Source organism: Serpula lacrymans, assembly GCF_000218685.1.
Source record: "Serpula lacrymans var. lacrymans S7.9 unplaced genomic scaffold SERLAscaffold_18, whole genome shotgun sequence".
Taxonomy (NCBI): Eukaryota; Fungi; Basidiomycota; class Agaricomycetes; order Boletales; family Serpulaceae; genus Serpula; species Serpula lacrymans.
This window is the reverse complement of record NW_006763307.1, coordinates 213,969-232,425: the sequence shown is the minus strand read 5'-3', so window position 1 is coordinate 232,425 and position 18,457 is coordinate 213,969. Positions and strand designations below refer to the sequence as shown.

Sequence of the window (18,457 nt, the reverse complement as noted above, 5' to 3'; positions counted from 1 at the left end):
TGGAAAAGCGCTTTTGATGACATTGCGTTCCAGGTCCGGCGGGCCCGCCAGCGGAGTTGCAGTACTGACACGAGTGTCACTTCATACATTGCCAACGGTAACAGGGGAAGTCGCACTTTTCTGCCTTTCCTGATTTGCTACATCACCGCCACCCTCAATTTCCCTCTCGCTCTCTATCATCGCATCACTGATGCCAACTTGTTCTTCTATCCCACGTCCTGAAACCATGCTTTCGACTAGAAGAAAAACCCGAGTCAGGATACGACCTGCATGTCCAATCAGCGACGGTGCAGTTGACTACGCTCAGGCTCCTATAAGGAGTTATTTGGTCCCAATTATGGACAGCGCCGCATCAACGCTCGACCCACTGGAATATTTTTTAAACCTGTACGTAGTACTGATATGCTCATAACGCATAGCCTTGTATGGCAAAAAAAAGGGTCTTTTTCACTACAGACTTTCCTTTTCGGATCACTGTATCTCCAGAAGGTTCATCTTTTGCTGCATAATTGGAAAATGCAGATATTATTAAATTAATATCTCCATAAACTTACGTCATCAATATTTCAACATGAAGAAGCCCGTTCGGGATGAAGAGTGACTTGAACAATGTGGGGCGCCAAATATGTTTCACTGGCTATAGTCAACGCTCCGAGTCTGTCTAATGGCTCAGTTCCCGTGTGTGAATACGAATTCTTTTTCAAGCCTGAGAATCACAACTTTCTCTTTCTGGCTCGCGGAACATCATCCAAGCATCAATCGACTAAATCCCAGGGCCATCTATCACCAAAGTGCGATCTCTCGAATATGCCACTAGGCCGTAATTTTGAGGGAGGGAATCCCGTGAGTTCCCAGTCCTTCCAGAGTATATGAGGAGAGTGCTGCTTACCCGTTGCACTTAGCAACATTCAACCCACGCTCCTCATGACTGAAGTGGTAGGGTGTTCCTTAGATACCACTCTACTTGATGCCTGACTTCTACACAATTAGCCCCAGAAAACTACTATCCTCGTTATCGGTGGTGGACCCGCAGGAAGCTTCGCTGCATCTGCTCTTCAGCGTGAAGGCCATCAAGTTGTCCTCCTGGAATCTGCAAAGTTCCCCAGGTATGATGACCTCGCTCCATGTTAGGTGGGTCTTGACTTACGCTGATTTAGATATCATGTGGGCGAATCTATGCTTCCTTCTCTGAGGAACTACCTCCGGTTCATCGGTATGGAAGAAGAATTCGTTAACCATGGATTCTTGACCAAGGTATTTACCTATCGAACCAAAATGAACCTTAATAATTGAACAATCGACAACTCAGCCTGGCGCTACCTTCAAGCTTGTCCAAGGTTTACGCGACAGCTGTGAGTCTGCGACCTTGCTCGAACGCCTTGACATGGTGCTGACTGTTATCGCATCTTAGGGACCGATTTCACGGCACTGGGTCCTGGATATGGAACTTGGAACGTTGTAAGTAAATTATAACTGAAATCTCGCCCAAATATGACTTTGCATCAAGATTCGTTCAGAAATGGACAACCTCATGCTTCGCCACGCGGAGAAAGAGGGTGTGCAGGTCTTTGAGGAGACTCGCGTCGAATCAATCGATTTCGAAGGCGAACCTGCCTCCTCTCGGCCCATCGCCGCGCACTGGACGAACAAGCAAGGTGGCTCTGGAAAAATCTCGTTCGACTGGCTTGTCGACGCATCCGGCCGGGCTGGCGTCATGTCGACCAAATACCTGCAGAACAGAGAGATGCGTGAAACTCTGCGCAACGTCGCTGTTTGGGGCTACTGGAAAGACTGCAAGAGATATGCAGCGGGCACGAAGAAGGCAAACTCGGCTTGGTTCGAGGCGATGACCGGTATGTCGCCATTTTGTTTTCAAGGTTTCGGCGTTTTTGTGACAGAGCTGACGGGGCACTGCGATTGTAGATGAAAGTGGGTGGATGTGGGGGATTCCACTTCATGATGGGACGACCTCGGTCGGTGCTGTGATGCATCAAAATGCGTCTAATGCCAAAAAGGCGAAGGTTAATGCCGAAGGAAACAAACCATCGCTCACCGAGCACTACCTCGATCAACTTCAATTCGGTCCAGGCGTTAGAGAGATCATTGGAGACAAGGGACACATGATTCCTGGAAGTGTGAAAAGCGCTGCTGACTACAGCTACTTCGCCTCACGGTATTCTGGCGATCACTTCCGAATTATTGGAGATGCTGCTAGTACGTTTTATGATTTTTTATATTGTCTTGAATGCATGAGCTGACACTCACTTGACTTTGACTGTAGACTTCATAGACCCCTTCTTTTCCTCTGGTGTTCACATCGCCATGACTGGAGGACTTGCTGCTGCCGCTACCATTTGTGCCTCTATGAAAGGTGAAGTTGATGAGCAAACGGCACAGAATTGGCATGACACGAAAGTTGGCATCGCCCACACCAGGCAAGTCTATCATGTGTTTCACAGTGGCAAGTGTCCTCCTGACTTAATTCTTCTAGATTTTTGTTTGTCGTTTTGGGAGCCTACAAGCAGATGCGCCTGCAGTCTATCCCTGTTCTCAGTGACGTAAATGCAGACAACTTCGATCACGCATTCGAAATGTTCCGTCCAGGTGCGAGTCGCTCTGCTGTTGTTCGATGGTGAACGTACATAATTAACAGTCCCTTTCCTCTGTAGTCATCTATGGATTAGCGGACAGCTCTAAGGAGTTGACGGACGCCAAGGTCTTGGAGATGATGGAAATCTGCCAGCGGTTCTTCGATCCTTTAGTAAACGAAGACGACATCAAGGCTGCACGAGAGCGTTATGGCGAAGAGCTGATCACGATGCAGGCGCCTGTGTTGGGACGAGACAAGATAGAGGAACTCGTGCACGAAGACGAGAAATCAGAGCGGGTGCTGCGCAAGTTCGACGCGCTCAAGGTGTTTAGAGACGATGTGGAGGCAACGTACATGAGCAGACACCCTCTGCTTGGTTATGTGGCCAAAGTAGAGAGGGGGAACCTTGGGTTGATGAAGGCCCCCGAGAAGCCTGGCGAAGCTTTGAACGGATCGGCGACGACGGCCGATATGTAAGATTATCTAGCTATTTACTCGTCTTGACGACGACGCTCGAGAAGAGCACCGAGTCGTCTACAATAACTAGATTATAATGGTTAAGATGGGGATATATATATTATAGATGCATCATCTAGCTCACAGTGCATTGTGTAAGATTGAAGTTACCTTGTTATGACCTTGTTGAGTTCAAGGTATCGAAATATATGTAAGTAATGGGCTCAAGAGAGCTTGGAAGTTTGAGACTGTGGCACGATGTGAAGCATGCGACACCTAGCTGAGCAGCGTTTTGGAACGACATTGTGTCTGGTATGATGATGACAAGCTCTGCTGAGACGACCACGTGCTCAGCGAAAGCTCCATTGGGACCTATGCCTGTGACGAAGTAGCACATAGTCTGATTAGGGTCCGCAATAACTAACCTCCATGTACAGCCCCAGAGACTCTTCCTAGCACCGTGGGGCACATTTTCGCCGAGTGCTACGACAGTCCCCGAACAATCACAGCCAACGGTATTGCAACGCCGCCGATTGCACCCCCTTCCTACCATGCAGAAGTGTAAACACAATGCATGAGATGGTGGTGAAACAAGGGTTCATGCAATCAGTAGGGTTCTGCATCACAGAATGAACCTTGACCAGAATCTCATCAGGATCTGGTTCTGGTAAGGCAATATCGTTGATTTCAAACCCTCCGTCTCCACTTGTGAACAGTGCTTTCATGGTGTCCTGAACCTGGAAAGATATGTGGTAGTAGTGGCGTGAAAGAACTTTGATCAAGTACTATTTATGATCGGACGGTAATGGCGCTGGATACTAGAGGTAAAAACAACCTGTAACTTACCTGTCGCAAAATTAATTGACTTAGACATTTCGACTTTTAGTCCAAAAGTACGGTAATTGACATGTGGTGGTGACCTGTAACGAAATGAACCAGGTTCAGTTCTCTGTCCAGACCCAGATCAGCTGTACTGGGACCAATAAGGATATTCATGATTCTTACACGACTTGACCCTTTTAAATAACTTCCCACTATCTTATCTGAACGTCTACATCTCGACCATGTTTATAGCAAGAGCATAGGCAAGTGCAGAAAACGTGTCCGAAACAACGTGCGAGCATGTCGGGGTCATGTCCGCTGACGATAAAGAGTTGAGAGCGCAAGGCCGACGAGTGGGTGGAGATAATCAGCGTGGGAATGTCTTTATGCGGCCCAAAAGCCTTGAATCAAGAACGGACGCCATCGACAAGGTTCCCTTCACATCTTCTCTCTTTTCCACCATGTCCATCACTAAAATTCACGCTCGCCAGGTATTCATTTCCCCCCTCACCGATCTCATTACTACGTGAGTGCTAACGATAATGTCGAGTAGATCTTTGACTCGCGCGGTAACCCTACCGTCGAAGTCGATCTGTTCACCGCAAAAGGTACCTTTTAATCAGCATCTATATTCAAAGAAAATTATATTCCGATAAGCTGACATTCACATTGGTTTCGTGTCTCAGGCCGCTTCCGAGCTGCCGTTCCATCCGGTGCTTCCACTGGTATTCACGAAGCAGTCGAGCTTCGTGACGGTGACAAGGCCAACTATGTCGGAAAGGGTGCGCCATCTTTCCACGCCCTTTTATAATCGTCATCGCACACCCTAACTCACTCTATCCCAGGTGTATCCAAGGCAGTAGCCAACGTGAACGACATCATCGCTCCCGAACTCATCAAGTCCGAGCTCAAAGTCACGTCCCAGAAAGAGATCGACGACTTCCTCATCAAGCTTGATGGTACCCCCAACAAGGGAAAGCTCGGTGCTAACGCCATCCTTGGTGTCTCCATCGCCGTCTCAGAGGCTGCTGCCGCTGAGAAGGGAGTGCCTCTTTACCAGCACCTCGCCGAACTCGCGGGCGTCAAGCCCCCATATGTCCTCCCTTGCCCCGCATTCAACGTCATCAACGGTGGCTCGCATGCAGGCAACAAACTCGCATTCCAGGAGTTCATGCTCCTCCCTACTGGTGCTACCTCGTTCACCGAGGCCATGAAGATCGGCACAGAAACCTACCACACTCTCAAGAAGGTCATCAGCGCCAAATACGGCATCGATGGTAAGGAAAACGCGTGTTTCTATTTGTTTTTGCGATTGAATGGCAATGTTTTCCTGTGTCTTAATAGCCGTTAACGTCGGAGATGAAGGAGGTTTCGCACCCAACGTTTCGGGCGCTGATGAGTCGCTAGAGCTCCTGTCCGAGGCCATCAAGAAAGCTGGCTATGAGGGCAAGATCAAGATTGCACTTGATGTCGCTTCCTCAGAATTCTACAAGGAGGGCAAGTACGACTTGGACTTTAAGAACCCCAACTCAGACCCCACCAAGTGGATCTCTGGTGTTGAGCTTGCAGACTTGTACCTTAGCTACGTCAAGAAATACCCCATTGTGTCCATTGAGGACCCCTTTGACCAGGATGACTGGGAAGCTTGGACTCATTTCACGAAGCAGAGTGGTATCCAGATTGTCGGTGATGATCTGACTGTGACCAACCCTCTGCGTATCAAGACTGCCATCGAGAAGAAGGCATGCAATGGCCTGTTGTTGAAGGCGAGTATTAAAGCTTTTAATGCATGTTATCGACATGGGTACTTACGTTACTTCACCATCTTAGGTCAACCAAATCGGTACCATCTCCGAATCTATCCAAGCGTAAGTTGCGCAATAGGCGATATTGCTGTCAGAAGTTGAAGTTCTGACGTGTTTCTGTCTTGTAGTGCACAGCTCGCACAATCTGATGGATGGGGTGTCATGATCTCCCACCGTAGTGGTGAGACGGAAAACACTATTATTGCAGATCTGTCCGTTGCTCTCGGCGTCGGTCAAATCAAGACTGGTGCTCCCGCTCGAAGTGAACGTGTCGCGAAGTACAACACTTTGTTGCGTATTGAGTACGTTATCTGTTCTTCTTCTTAACCTGCCTGCGTACTAAATATTGATGCAGGGATGAGATCAAGGACACCGGTGCCACTTTTGCAGGAGGAAAAGGCCTTTCTGCAGGATTGACGCCCCCTGCATTGCTCAAAAAATAAATATGTAAAGTGATATCTTAGGTTAGGGCATGTTGAAGTAGACCTGCAGTAATGTTGTTGTATCATCAGTAAAACAATGCTATCTTTATTAGATTCACAGATGCACAATGGTTACAAACACAAAACAAGTTTAACTTGAAGTCATCGATACCCAACAATTGGACATTCAATATGCAGAAGGTAAGTCATTCATCGCAACAAAGAGCCTCTTGGCTTTCGAAGGGACTCCGCTATTCCAAGGAATGTTTCTGCGAGCTGAACCTGCAAAAGAAAAATGTCACTAAATTCGACAACAATATCAGAAACAAAGCATACAGAATCGAGAGCTTGAGCATAAGTAGACAATACTGTCGCTGCAGCTGGAGCGAGGGTGTCTCTAGGAGCATTGTTCTGTACGTCGAGCGCAATCTGTGCCATCCTACGCAGCGAGGCAGACCTGGAGTCTGGTCCGAAAGATACGGCGTGGAAAGAGAGGGGTTTGCTACATATAACATTAGAATATTTAGGACTCTTTGAAAAAGAACGTAAACATGCCCAAGCCGAACAGCTGAGCGACACAAGTCCTGAACAGTTACATCTGAAATACTGCATTCGCCATCAGAAAGGAAAATCACAACAGGAGTCCTATTGTCGATGAGTACGCGACCTCTAGTTTATGCGCCGTAACATACCGTTCTGTGCTCCAGTTTTGCTCAATGACCGCCTGTGCCTGTTGGATAGCTGCAGTGTAGTTTGTACCACCATTCGCTCTGTACTGCAATACGGTATCGAGAAGTTGGTCTGGGGAACTAGTGAAGTCATTGACGACGCCGACCGTCATTGTATGATCAAACAAGATGACGCTGTACGAATCTCGGCGAGCTGCTATTTGTTGACCTCGGGTGACAGCTGCTTCGCGTGCAGACCAGAAGCTATGCAAGGAGGAATATACTGCACCTAACCTATTATTCGCCCGTTGCGTAATTCTGTTGGAGGCCGGAGCATTTGCTAGTGGCCGTCGATCAGTAGCGCCCATGGAACCCGATCTTTCCAAGCATGATTAAAAGTTTTTTTTCCTTGCATACTATGATGTACGAACCTGTCAATTACAAATATTCTTTACGAGGATAAACCCTCAGAATGGTTATGGTGGGCAGAAATCGACAAACTTACACATGGAATGCTTGTTGCATAACAACAGGATTCCTGCATGAAAAGAGGTGGCCATCACTGGACACATACCCCAAACCAGCGGGTGTGGTATTTGGATCCGCTGGTGGATGGAACATAGCCAAAGTGCAATAGGATGGCTGCGATGCACCGCCTGCAGTGGCAGAATGTTCCTGTCCTAGAACGAAAAAAATAGACAAGATAAGGCTCCGCTGCATGGAAAAGGTGATCTGATTTCACCTCCACACATCGCATCACTAGAGTGTGCTTATGTTATAAAGCTATGCATCAATAAGTTAATCTTCCACGTACCACTTCGCAAAATTTGTTTGATCGTCCCGAGAATAAGGATCTATAAAGACATGCGCGGAATCAGTATGAAATTAAAAAAGGAGGTTCATTCCAAGTCACCCTTAAAACCTAAATTGCACATGAGTCAATTCCGGTACAATCAGGTCCACAAGGGACTTACCGCTTCTTCTCCAGTGCAAACTATGAGTTATCACATCTTTAGGGCGATTGGGGTAAGGAATCATTCTTGCAGGGATGTGCTGCATTTCAGCATTTCCGCCACAAGGGGTTGTAACATCACCACGGCAGTAGTCGATGTGTACATGCCTGCCCATGGTTTGACAGACGAGGTTGCACATCATTGGAGCGCCGTCATCGTTGGAAGAAAATTTACGCCCTTCAAGTTCGAGACTTGTATCGTCGGGGCCTTCAACAGCCCAGCGGGCTTGTGACATTGATCCATGGCGCGTCTCGTGTTCCTGCTGTGGATGTCCTGGAGAAATATTGACAATGAGTCGACATGACTGTTTACGGCCATACTCACCTAGAGGCAATGTACAGAAATAACCACAGTTATCACACCTATAGCACGTATAACATGGATTAACCTTTCATAAATTTGGAATGGCCGGGACAAACCAACCTGACCTCACAAAAGTGGATGATTCCCTTATCAAGACTATGAGAGTGTGGCCCTGTATGTTCTGTTACGCCTGGCGGTATGGGCTTAATGCATCTCAATCGTTTCGCAACTACGCGGTAGGAAGGGAGCGTAAATTAAATATTCACTAGACAGCGTATACCGTTCAACATACCCTGAGAGTACTGGAAATAGCCAGCCATTGTTCATAGTTAGTAGATAGGGAATAACACTGACCAGGTTATTTATTTACCTTGGTATATTGGAAGGTTTCATGTTTACCTGTGAAAGTGGCCTCGATGGAGTGAGGTGCCGTATCAATTTCACATATACCAGATGCAGAGCAAAGAGATGTGCAGGAATGTTCCTGCCTATAAATCCGAGCCAAATTAGAAGTGTCATTCAAATTTCCCCGCGAGACGCCGACGTACCCACAAAGATGAATTGCTCCACGTTCAAGCCCATGAAGATGATTGTTATCAGAACACAATCGTTTACATAGCTGACATGAGACAGGACAAAGCCGAGCGTCGCACACATGCTGTACATGATCCACGTCACTGTCCAATTGAATTGATCAGAACGGTTGTATCATTGCATAGGATAGAAATCAATACCTGGATATTCCACATGTACCTTTGCACGAATATCTGGTTCCATCAGCTAACCTCACGTCAGACAAAACACAGGGCTGGAATATATGAAACCATGAGAAGTGAAAACTGAGAGTGATAAGGCAACTCACTTCGCCACAAGCGTGAACAGGTGCAGCACATATGTGATCTTCTTCAGTATGATCAATGACCTATTCGGGGATGAGCGTTTGCAGTGTCCGATGAAGTTAATACCAACCCGTGTGCACTCTTCTAAGCACCCTTGTTTCCCCATAAGCTTACATGGTTCCCCGCACAGATGAGCATTGACAACACATCTGGGTAGAATGAATGTGCCATATTAGCCAAATATTGCGATCTCAGAAGGAGTATACAGACATATGTTTACCAGGATGACCGGCACTGGTCATTAGAAAAATATATATCACTATGTTAGAATAGGACCATCAACATTGACGTCAGGACTCACGACATGGTGCAGTTCTTTTGCTCTACAGACGCTTCGTCGCAGAAATCACAAAAGTTGATACAATGATGATTGGTTTGACAGTCATGATGTCCATCATGCAGGCGACTCTGTACACATAGCAAGTGGCAAGATGCGCACTGCATCTTGCAGAGTTGTATACTGGCCTTGAGATCTACAGCAGCGCTCTCGAAGACTCTGCGTAGATTTTCAATGTTTGCATGTCCAGCTTGAAATCGAGAGATATTGGAAGCAATCCACTCCTGCACATGGTCGATGCGCATATTTACGAGATGCTCTAGATGCTTAGAGAGTGCTTCTGCCCAATCGGTGTCTAGGATTAGTTGACGATTTGAGTGCCGATCCCATTTAATTCGTAATGTAGACAATGCCCTTTCCCGTTCAGAGTTTTGCAGCTCCCCGACCGTCGCCAATAAGAATTGGGAAGTAGTATCAGGTTTATTAACAAGCATGTCGGTATCCATGTTCTGTAACGATGGTCAGCTAATGTAATATAGCAAAGATGAACCCAAACCTTGAGCGGCTCGCATTCAGGTTCAATTTCTGTAAACCCAAAAGCTAGAGCATTGGGAAGAAGCGTCAATAGCACCTGGGCACGATGAGCAGCCATCGTTTCTATAACAGTATTAGTATCCAGTAACGATAAGTTTTCTGAGTAACTAGTTAAAGAGACGTACGAGACAGGGCGCCCCAATCGTTGGCCTGTATATGGTCAGTAAGACACGAACGTTACACAAAATGTAACCAACCTTCAGTTTCGCCATCAGTGTCTTGATCGTATGTAGAAATTCGCCAGCTGTATTATGGGTGATAACTTGTCGATCCAATCCTTTTTTGACCATCGGAAAAAGCTTATAAAACTCTTTGGACTCGATCACCGGCCTGTGAATATCATCGTCATACAATGGAAACGATCACTGATAGAACACACAAACCAGGGAATGATATTAAGTTTTCCGGCGTGCAATCGCGATATAAAATTTGCTCCTTGTTCTTGCTGGACAATTTTTTGGAATTTGAGTGAGAATCTGAACGCCATCAGAATTAATAGAGTCTTATATCTGAGCGATCTTACTCGCGAGCAATCTCTGCTTTATCAGAGTCGACCACATCCTGTATACAGTGTGAATGCTCATTTCCAAATACACAATCATCATTCTTACCTTGATAATTATAACTAATGTTGATTGAAACAACGTCGGATTTGCTGCTGGATCCAGAACTGTAGAGCTGGATTGAAAGGAATGGAAAAGACCAGTAATGTCTCTACTAAGGGCAAAGTTATTTCGGAAGAGAACCTTGGAAAACTCATTAACATGGAAAATATGCAATTTGCCAACAGGATGACAAACCAGGTTCGATATTGCAGTGTTGAAAAGAACGAGCAGTGTGTCTTCTTGTGCAGAACGTTCAATACTATGCACACCTAAAAACCGCCATACGAATGGAAACAAGTGGATACTAAGGGCAAAGCACTTACCCTCAAAATCAAGAGCCACAATTAGGGCTTCCTCCGTAGGCGTAACCGACATCCAAACACCTTCCGTAGTGCGCATAGCTGATCCGGCAAACGACGTATCGACAAGGTGATTGAGTGCAAAACTCTTTCCAACTGACTGCTCGCCCATGGAAGAAACAACTTTCACAGGCTTGATAGGTCAAGTTGTCGGTTCCATAATGTAGCTATATTCCATAAAGGAGAGAAACTCACCTTTGATACCATATACGATGCGAAAATCGACTCGTACCACCCAAATGACAAGGCGTCAACAATCCTGCCGACTTCAGCGCCCAACAAAGACTTCTCCAATTCTACAGAAGAAACCCCGTCTTTAAGAGGGACAAATCTATTCTCCTTGGTGATCGCAAGGTGAATGGGAATGAGGCAGAGTAAATCGACGAGCCACTCTCCCGCTCGAAACTGAGAAAATTCCCCCTTTATGCCCTGAGACAGCTCGTCATAAAATGTACTGGACAGCATGGATGACACGATGATAGTTTTCAGTCGATCTCCAGTTGGCTTCCTTGTGGTCCGTTCAAATGTGATTATCATATCGGAGAAGTGGGGCGAGAAACGTTCATGGTCACGATCAGCAACAAAAAGCAGTGTCTTTTGGCATCTCTTGCTAGAAGTCGAGATAGTTTCTCGTTGAACTGCCGGAATCACAGGAAAACGTGTCCAGACTTCAGCATGACAATCAATTAGACAGCTGTGTGCCGTCCGCTTGATTGTGTCTTCGGATGGGGCTCTACTACCTCTCTCCTTGAACATGAACTCTGTGATCTTTCGAGTGATAATGAGAGCATGTGACCAGCAGCGGTGAGTAATGTCGTCCAGCATCACCAAATGGATGGCATTTCTGCTGCCTAAAGATGTCAATACCATTTTGGTATCCGCCTTGAGGTCTATATTTTCTAAGGGGATGCCTTCAGTGGACCCAAAAGAGTTCCAGTGATACGCAGTGATAGATGATGAAGATCCCTCGTTTTGCGAGACAAGCAAGCATGACCCATCCGGAGAGGAATAAATTGAAGCTGGAACGCTTGGGAGACTCAATGAGGCCGGTCTAGTTACGGCAGTAATAATTAGTTAGGAGAATCAACTCAGCTTCTTTGTTCTTCCTCACCTGAATTGCATTGTAATTAAAGAAAATACCCTCGCTTGAGCAAGGGAGTCGATGAGAAGCAACTCCTCGCTCCCAGAGACGAAACAAGCATGACATATGGAAACTTCGTTGTTATACCATGGAAGAAGGTTAATTGCACTCCCTAAGGCTTGAAACGTTCCACGCGATTCTTCGTATTGGAACATGTGCAGTTGAAGCTTGGATTTGTTTAGTACCGAGAGACGGCAGGTTGTTTCAAAACCGCTAACCTTTTCAGACGCACAGACACCAAGGAGACCCTTTGCCTCGTCGAAAGCTAGTACAAATGTCTGCCCAATTTTGTCGCGGTTTAGATTCTTGCTCCTGGCTCTGCTAATCGCTCCGTCGATGTTATTGAATTTCTCAAGATATATATGCAGATTTTGGAGACGATCGGATATGACTAGAAGTATCCTTTCATTGTCAAGAAGCTGAGCGTACCTAAAGGAAAGTTAGATGATGCCTGATGCACGAGGTTGTGAGAATCAGCTCACTCGATATGGAAGCCAATAGGGAGCTGGAAACTATGTAAAAACCTATCACGAGGCGAAGGGATAAAATATGGATCCATTTGCAAGTTATGCTTATCTTCTGAAGTCAAATCTAAAACGTGGAACGTATACTTGTGAAAGGGTTCCTTAAGTGTTTCACGTGTACCAGTCAATTCATAACCTTCTGTTTGTCTGTGAGAAAATGAGTTCATAAGTTTATCAGACCTACTTACTTGAATATCCATATGTTCCTCCTGAAACTTCTTGAACCGAGTCCACCGACAGAGTGCACCTAAAAGCAGGCAACACAGGCACGCTAAGTATTTTATTTTTGGTGGATGGCCTGACATACGTATGCGTCCCAGATCGAGAGAGTTTATTGATTTGGCAAATGAAGTCAAGGCGCACTTTGCGCTGGTCGTTCTCTTCGCGGCTGGCAGCCTCTTGACGATATTGCCGCTTGTGGTCGTCCACCTGTACTGAGAGCACCCTGTATTTGAGCTTTTTACTATGCCGTTCAATAGCTGCTTTAAGCTGACTGTGCGCTAACTCTCGCACATGAGTTGCAACGTCTAGAAGAAAAGGGTGGGAGGAAATAAGCCCATCCACAGTTGAGAGAAAATCAGGATCGGGAATACAAGCAGCAGCACCCTGTGCTTCCTTGATTATACCTTGCACCTCGGCTTGATGACTATCACCGAGAAAAAAAAACGATCGGACACTCTCAAGAATACCCTTCGGCTTGTCTATGTCTTTGCCTGACGCTGCAAGAGCTGATCCAACTCGATGTAAATCCTTTTCACTAGTCACAAGATCGACCAACTGGCGGCACTTGGCCTCGTCCAGATCTTTACAATAACGGGTTAGCAACATTTGGACGAGAATCAATCGTTCCTTTTGAGTTTTGAATGCGGCATTTTTTATGGCAGACAAGTCGGCGTCCTGCAACATTTTGTTTACGATGTCGCCGACCTTGGGATAAAACGTAACGATGTCGGCAAAACTTTCTGCAATCCTCTTCAGATAAAGTCAAGGAAGAATTGCTGGCCTATTCCTTACTGATGGGCTGATCACTCGCTAATCCATTCTCGTCTACCGCGTTTGACAGGCGATCACGATCCATGGTCCTATGGAAAGAAGCGTGTGTATGACATGAGTTTAGAAGTTTTGGTTGTGCTCACGGGAACCTGTCGATTACTGCGTCTACGATGACCTCATGTAATATTCTCCCCATCTGTACCGATCCTTGTTGGAGCTTCTCGTCAATCTGTACGGATTGATCTTGCACATCCTTTTCGTTTGACTTGTGTATATCATCTCTGAACTGCGACCAACGTTTGTATTCTTCGGGAAAACGGCGGTTTAAGACCAATGTTACAAGCAAGTTCAAAGATACGACATCAATGTTCTCGTTGATGATAATGGCGTCGGTTTTCCTAAACGAAGACAAAAAGTAGTCAGAACGAAGCACCGCATGGTTACGAAGTTTCAAGTGCGCACATCATGTCACTCAACCGTACTCCATTGAATCTACGTGAGAAAAAATGCTCGGTATCACGTATAGCACTTTGGTAAGTTAAGGTCATGAACCCTTGAGTGGTTTCGCCATTTATCAGCCAAGGTTTGAATGACAATGGACTGATGGCACTATCAATGGGAGGCTCATTGACCCGGATATTTCTCGATAACAACTTGCGCATATACTTAGACCAAGGATCGGAAAAATGTAACATCAATACATACCTCAAACCCAGGTCTGACCTTCACCGATTCCTCCTGCTCGTTAGTCTGTGCCACCTCGAATGAGAACAACCGATCAGAGTCGTCCTGGTCGACGTCCATAGAACTGTCCTCTTTTTTGTCTTCACCCCACACGATGTGTTGCGCATGTTCAGGTGAAATCAATGCTGTCACCTGATCGCATATTTTCGTAAGATATCTACCACGATCTCAGTATCATTGATGTGGATATAAGAAAGAGCATACCTCAAGAATGTCACGCGATTGCGGCGGACTGACGACATTGCAGAGTCATCCCACGTTGTCTCTTCCGGCCAATAAATAACATATAGTTGGTTGTCAGTTGTCATGCCGTTTGACGGTTTGACAAAGTAAAGACCAGATCGCAACACCGGCTTGGAAACATCTTCTCTTTCCAGAAGCTTCTGTGCTCTGTGCCCATATTCAGCATCTGTTTTCTTGAGTAAAAGGTACTCACATCGCGTTGTCGATGGCTTCTATAGAAAACAAGAACCGAACAATTTCTTCTCTACTACCATAAACGCCGATGGGTTTGACTACGAAATTGTCTAATACTTTGAAGTTAACCTTTGTAAGAGAGATATATGCGCCAGGGCTTATAGTGTTGACAAAGGCTTGCAGAGAATCTTGTGCGATGATAATCTTGTCCACTATACAAATCATGAGCTCTACTTTATTTTATCTTGCTATAGAGTTAAGAGCGTAACCCTACCCAAACCACCACTGCCCTGTTCAGTGATAAGATCGAGCACGCGATACATTCCCTTGATCGAAAATGACATATCTAGGTTGACGAATACTTCGGAGCCCTTGTTTTCAGCAGCAACAGTGTTGTGCAACAAACCACCCGCATCTGTTTACATTACCGAATAAAAGCGCAGATGTGTTTTACGGAAAATTGTACTTACGATTCGACGTATTTGTATCCACATCCATACTCTTAGCCATAGGTCAGACATAGACATACTTTACCATAGAACGGTACATTACTTACGATAACTTTTTGATCCACCTCAGCGTAAAGATCATCATCGGAACCGTCGTCATCATCAGTCACTATCTTATGACCGTCGACATTGTTCGATTTTGACTGCGAAGCAGTGGGATGACCCGGTGTTTCGTCCGAAAGATCACCTTTCCGATATTCGTTGCTAGTGGATATAGCGTCGCGTACACGATCTTGTCCAGTCACATTCGCATGTTCTGCAACTGTGTTCAATAGTGGAATACGTGTTTACGAAGGAATCTTACGGATACCGGTCTTTGGTGTAGGCCCACTGACACTATTGTAATCTAATTGTGGAGGAGGAATGGCAGGTAAGTAATCCATGTTTTTCCCTGTAAGACCGTCTTGAGATGTTGACGTACTGCCTTGTACACCGGCATCTCCGGCCAACATGTTTTCTGCTATCCAAAATGTAAGTCAGGATGTAAAGCAACTGGCAGTCTACATAGGACAGACTAACCATTCTGCGATTGTTGGCGCCCATCATTGTTATTACCGTCACCGTCCACCATCATGGACGTAACTTCAGATTGGTCTGTGAAAAGGTTTATTGGAATATTCGTATTCTCCATGGTGAAGGAGAGGGGATGAGGAGGGAAGAAAAATCTTTGTCGCGATGAAAGTTCATTGTTGGGTATGCCCTTTATAGTAAGATACTAGGCAGGGGGTCCGAGTCGCACGAGTGCATTACGATCCTCCGAGTCAGCACGTTCTGGCATCACTTCTCTCTGTAACTGATCCACCACATATAGACATTGTAGGGCACTGGGCAGAATTTGAGAACGTGCTCGAAACCTTGTTTTGCTTCCTGTTATCGCCAATTTAACCCACCTTCCCTCCAAATACGTACACGCCATTCACAGTCGCTATGCCCCACACCAGCTCGAAAGGCATTGATGGTGCTCTCGCGCGCAACATCCTTCTCGGATCCGAACGCGTAGTTTCGCATCCTGGAACTAGTCAATTCGCCAATGGTGCCCAGGGCGCGGGGACATCAGCGTGTGGCTTAGCGGTACTCAACTTTGCGAGGTTAGTCTTCGAACAGGAGAAATATGGTGCGCAGAACGAGGATATGCTGCAGATTATCACTAGCAAGAGATTCTTCATGGTAAGTCATTTCAGGATGTAGCCTCTACATGTGGTTGCAGTACATGCGAGTTGTTTTGCATCGTTTTTCTCTGACGATATGGTTCTCACGATGTGGCATTCAGGATGTTACATCCATCTGTGCAGGTTGGACTAGCGACTCGCACCTCGAAGTCGAGGACATATCTACCATTCCCTTGTTTGATAAGACTCTCAGGTCACTTTCGACAAAATATGGCCGTCCTGGAATTGATTATTTTACCGAGTTACTACGGTGAGTCCGCGCATACACGGGATTGCACCGATCATATTGATCGATCGGCCCATATAGCGAGCTGGAAACCACTGCATCCTCTGCGATAGCCGTCATAACACGTCCTCCAGAGATAATTGGATGTCTCAAACTCGCCACGTCGGTTAAAGACCTCTTCCTCATCTTTGACTCTCACCCGCGACCTGCCCACCCCAAGGGTGCAGGTCTCACTTTCAACGCCTCGCTCTCATCCGCCGCCGCCAAACTAGCCGATATTCTACCATTCGACAACCGCCTGCTGGAGCATGGCGAGCTACACTGGCAAGCACAGTTGCTTGCGAACTGCTCAGGCCATATTTTCGTGGCGGGCCCGGGCTTGACAGGACCCACAGGAAACGCTGAATATGCGATGCAGGTGGTTCTAGAGTCAAGCCTCGCGATACTGGCCCTTCGTGCTGAAGTCGCGGACCTGAGGTTTCAGAATTCGACACTAACGTCTGAAAATCAGCGGCTTGAGGTTGAGCTGGAGCAGATAGAAGAACGTCGCGAAGAGCGTCAAAGACTGCGTCAATCGGCTAGAGGACACCATCATGCAGAAACACCTCGCACAACGCAGCCATATTCTCCACGGGATCGAAATGCAGCAGCGGGTCCTTCACGCGAGCATTCTGACTCCTACCATCGATCTCCACACTCGTCTGCCAATCCAAACACCCGCAGCGACGAAAAACTCGCAGAGCAAGTGCAAATTGACATGATATACGGATCTGATTCAACAAATTTCAAATTCTCTGATGCCACAGCGGTACAAATGCAGCAACGGTTTGACGAAGAAGATAAACTTCTCCGCATTCAAAGGGAAGAATTTGCATCACAGATACAATCTGCTTCAGCACGTCAGTTTCTTTGTAGTATATGTTTGGAAGAGTATTCCGAAGAAAACATCGTTCGCCTCGAATTTTGCGACCACGCCCTATGCAGAACATGTACGAAGGACTATGTGAGCTCGAAGCTCGAAGAACATCGGTTTCCAATTTTGTGTCCTATGTGCATGGCAGACGATCATAAGGGTAATCCTGGAAGTCAGTGGATTGTACTTTCATTACCCTTATGGCTTGATTACTCACCACACAAAACAGCAATCACAGACATAACTGTCCAACAAAGCGGCATCACAAACCAGCAATTCGATATCTGGGTTGAACTACAGATGAGCCAGTTTTCTGTGCTTGTTCACTGCCGCAAGTTCGTATCTCGCACCTTGTACCCCATATCTTCCATTCATCTTAATAAACTTGATTTTGATTTTAGATGTAAAGGTTCGGCATATGTGGACAGGCAAGACCTCGAGGACACCACACTTCTTCCTTGTCCTCTCCCAGACTGCAACTATATCTGGTGCAAGGCATGCCAGCAATCAGTGGTCATAGGAGGTGCTAAGCATTCGTGTGATGGATCTTCGGAACTGGACCATCTGATGAAACAAAGAGGATGGAAATATTGTCCTAGTCAGTAAAGCTTTTTCACCACCCTATTTCATATACTGACTATAGTCACTATCACCAGGTTGTAAGACGCCAATTCAGAAAGAAATGGGGTGTAATCATATGACCGTACGTTTACTCAAATTTTCATTCCCTCAGCCTAGAAAGCGTCTAAACACCTATTATTTTCTTTCCTATGAAGTGCATGTCACCCGGCTGCAACACCCATTTCTGCTATCTCTGTGGGGGCGCCATCATCACATCCGCTTTGCGAAGGGACATCCAAGCTGCGATCAGTGCACATTATGCGAGATGTCGGCTCTTTGAAGAGGTAGCAGACCGTGCTTTGCTACCTTGATCAGCCCTCTACAGCAATGTAAGACCAATATTGGGTATCGCTCTTATTTTTAGCAAGCAAAGACGATTTATGCGAA

At 46.2% G+C, this 18,457-nt stretch overlaps 9 protein-coding genes across 9 annotated transcripts; 4 read left to right on the top strand and 5 right to left on the bottom strand.

Annotated features, from left to right (window-relative positions):
- Positions 1-599: 599 nt before the first annotated feature.
- Positions 600-3,845, top strand: hal1 (putative halogenase; the record flags this gene model as incomplete). Its single annotated transcript, XM_007324309.1, has 12 exons — positions 600-843; positions 991-1,106; positions 1,158-1,254; positions 1,310-1,352; positions 1,412-1,458; positions 1,508-1,853; positions 1,924-2,214; positions 2,282-2,465; positions 2,492-2,604; positions 2,670-3,063; positions 3,244-3,257; positions 3,484-3,845. 12 exons carry the CDS (start codon positions 610-612, stop codon positions 3,609-3,611), a joined length of 2,007 nt encoding a protein of 668 aa, XP_007324371.1.
- SERLADRAFT_480067 (uncharacterized protein) lies at positions 3,508-4,194 on the bottom strand (the record flags this gene model as incomplete). The annotated part of the gene is made up of 3 exons (XM_007324136.1): positions 3,508-3,831; positions 3,893-3,995; positions 4,052-4,194. One exon carries the CDS (start codon positions 3,769-3,771, stop codon positions 3,550-3,552), a length of 222 nt encoding a protein of 73 aa, XP_007324198.1.
- Positions 4,195-4,285: 91 nt separating this feature from the next.
- On the top strand, positions 4,286-6,305 carry eno2 (enolase; the record flags this gene model as incomplete). Its single annotated transcript, XM_007324135.1, has 8 exons — positions 4,286-4,359; positions 4,422-4,476; positions 4,555-4,650; positions 4,714-5,145; positions 5,213-5,634; positions 5,699-5,736; positions 5,802-5,975; positions 6,029-6,305. The coding sequence occupies 8 exons, from the start codon at positions 4,330-4,332 to the stop codon at positions 6,114-6,116; spliced, it is 1,335 nt and encodes a 444-aa protein (XP_007324197.1).
- Positions 6,306-6,726: 421 nt separating this feature from the next.
- Positions 6,727-7,483, bottom strand: SERLADRAFT_352907 (uncharacterized protein; the record flags this gene model as incomplete). Its single annotated transcript, XM_007324134.1, has 3 exons — positions 6,727-7,141; positions 7,195-7,212; positions 7,269-7,483. 3 exons carry the CDS (start codon positions 7,481-7,483, stop codon positions 6,727-6,729), a joined length of 648 nt encoding a protein of 215 aa, XP_007324196.1.
- Positions 7,484-8,488: 1,005 nt separating this feature from the next.
- SERLADRAFT_403094 (uncharacterized protein) lies at positions 8,489-9,002 on the top strand (the record flags this gene model as incomplete). The annotated part of the gene is made up of 4 exons (XM_007324133.1): positions 8,489-8,567; positions 8,628-8,756; positions 8,814-8,887; positions 8,942-9,002. The coding sequence occupies 4 exons, from the start codon at positions 8,533-8,535 to the stop codon at positions 8,998-9,000; spliced, it is 297 nt and encodes a 98-aa protein (XP_007324195.1).
- A 503-nt stretch (positions 9,003-9,505) lies between these two features.
- On the bottom strand, positions 9,506-11,530 carry SERLADRAFT_358709 (uncharacterized protein; the record flags this gene model as incomplete). The annotated part of the gene is made up of 10 exons (XM_007324132.1): positions 9,506-9,764; positions 9,812-9,912; positions 9,975-9,999; positions 10,047-10,179; positions 10,233-10,325; positions 10,373-10,410; positions 10,461-10,595; positions 10,650-10,723; positions 10,778-10,946; positions 11,009-11,530. Coding segments are annotated over 10 exons (1,368 nt in total), but the record flags the coding sequence as incomplete, so codon positions are not given.
- Positions 11,531-12,666: 1,136 nt separating this feature from the next.
- Positions 12,667-13,003, bottom strand: SERLADRAFT_403091 (uncharacterized protein; the record flags this gene model as incomplete). The annotated part of the gene is made up of 2 exons (XM_007324131.1): positions 12,667-12,725; positions 12,786-13,003. Coding segments are annotated over 2 exons (277 nt in total), but the record flags the coding sequence as incomplete, so codon positions are not given.
- Positions 13,004-14,785: 1,782 nt separating this feature from the next.
- SERLADRAFT_480058 (uncharacterized protein) lies at positions 14,786-15,815 on the bottom strand (the record flags this gene model as incomplete). Its single annotated transcript, XM_007324130.1, has 7 exons — positions 14,786-14,844; positions 14,907-15,047; positions 15,103-15,133; positions 15,189-15,397; positions 15,446-15,487; positions 15,563-15,601; positions 15,661-15,815. Coding segments are annotated over 7 exons (633 nt in total), but the record flags the coding sequence as incomplete, so codon positions are not given.
- Positions 15,816-16,068: 253 nt separating this feature from the next.
- Positions 16,069-18,055, top strand: SERLADRAFT_443513 (uncharacterized protein; the record flags this gene model as incomplete). Its single annotated transcript, XM_007324129.1, has 5 exons — positions 16,069-16,308; positions 16,412-16,560; positions 16,618-17,621; positions 17,679-17,784; positions 17,851-18,055. The coding sequence occupies 5 exons, from the start codon at positions 16,069-16,071 to the stop codon at positions 18,053-18,055; spliced, it is 1,704 nt and encodes a 567-aa protein (XP_007324191.1).
- Between the last annotated feature and the right edge of the window lie 402 nt (positions 18,056-18,457).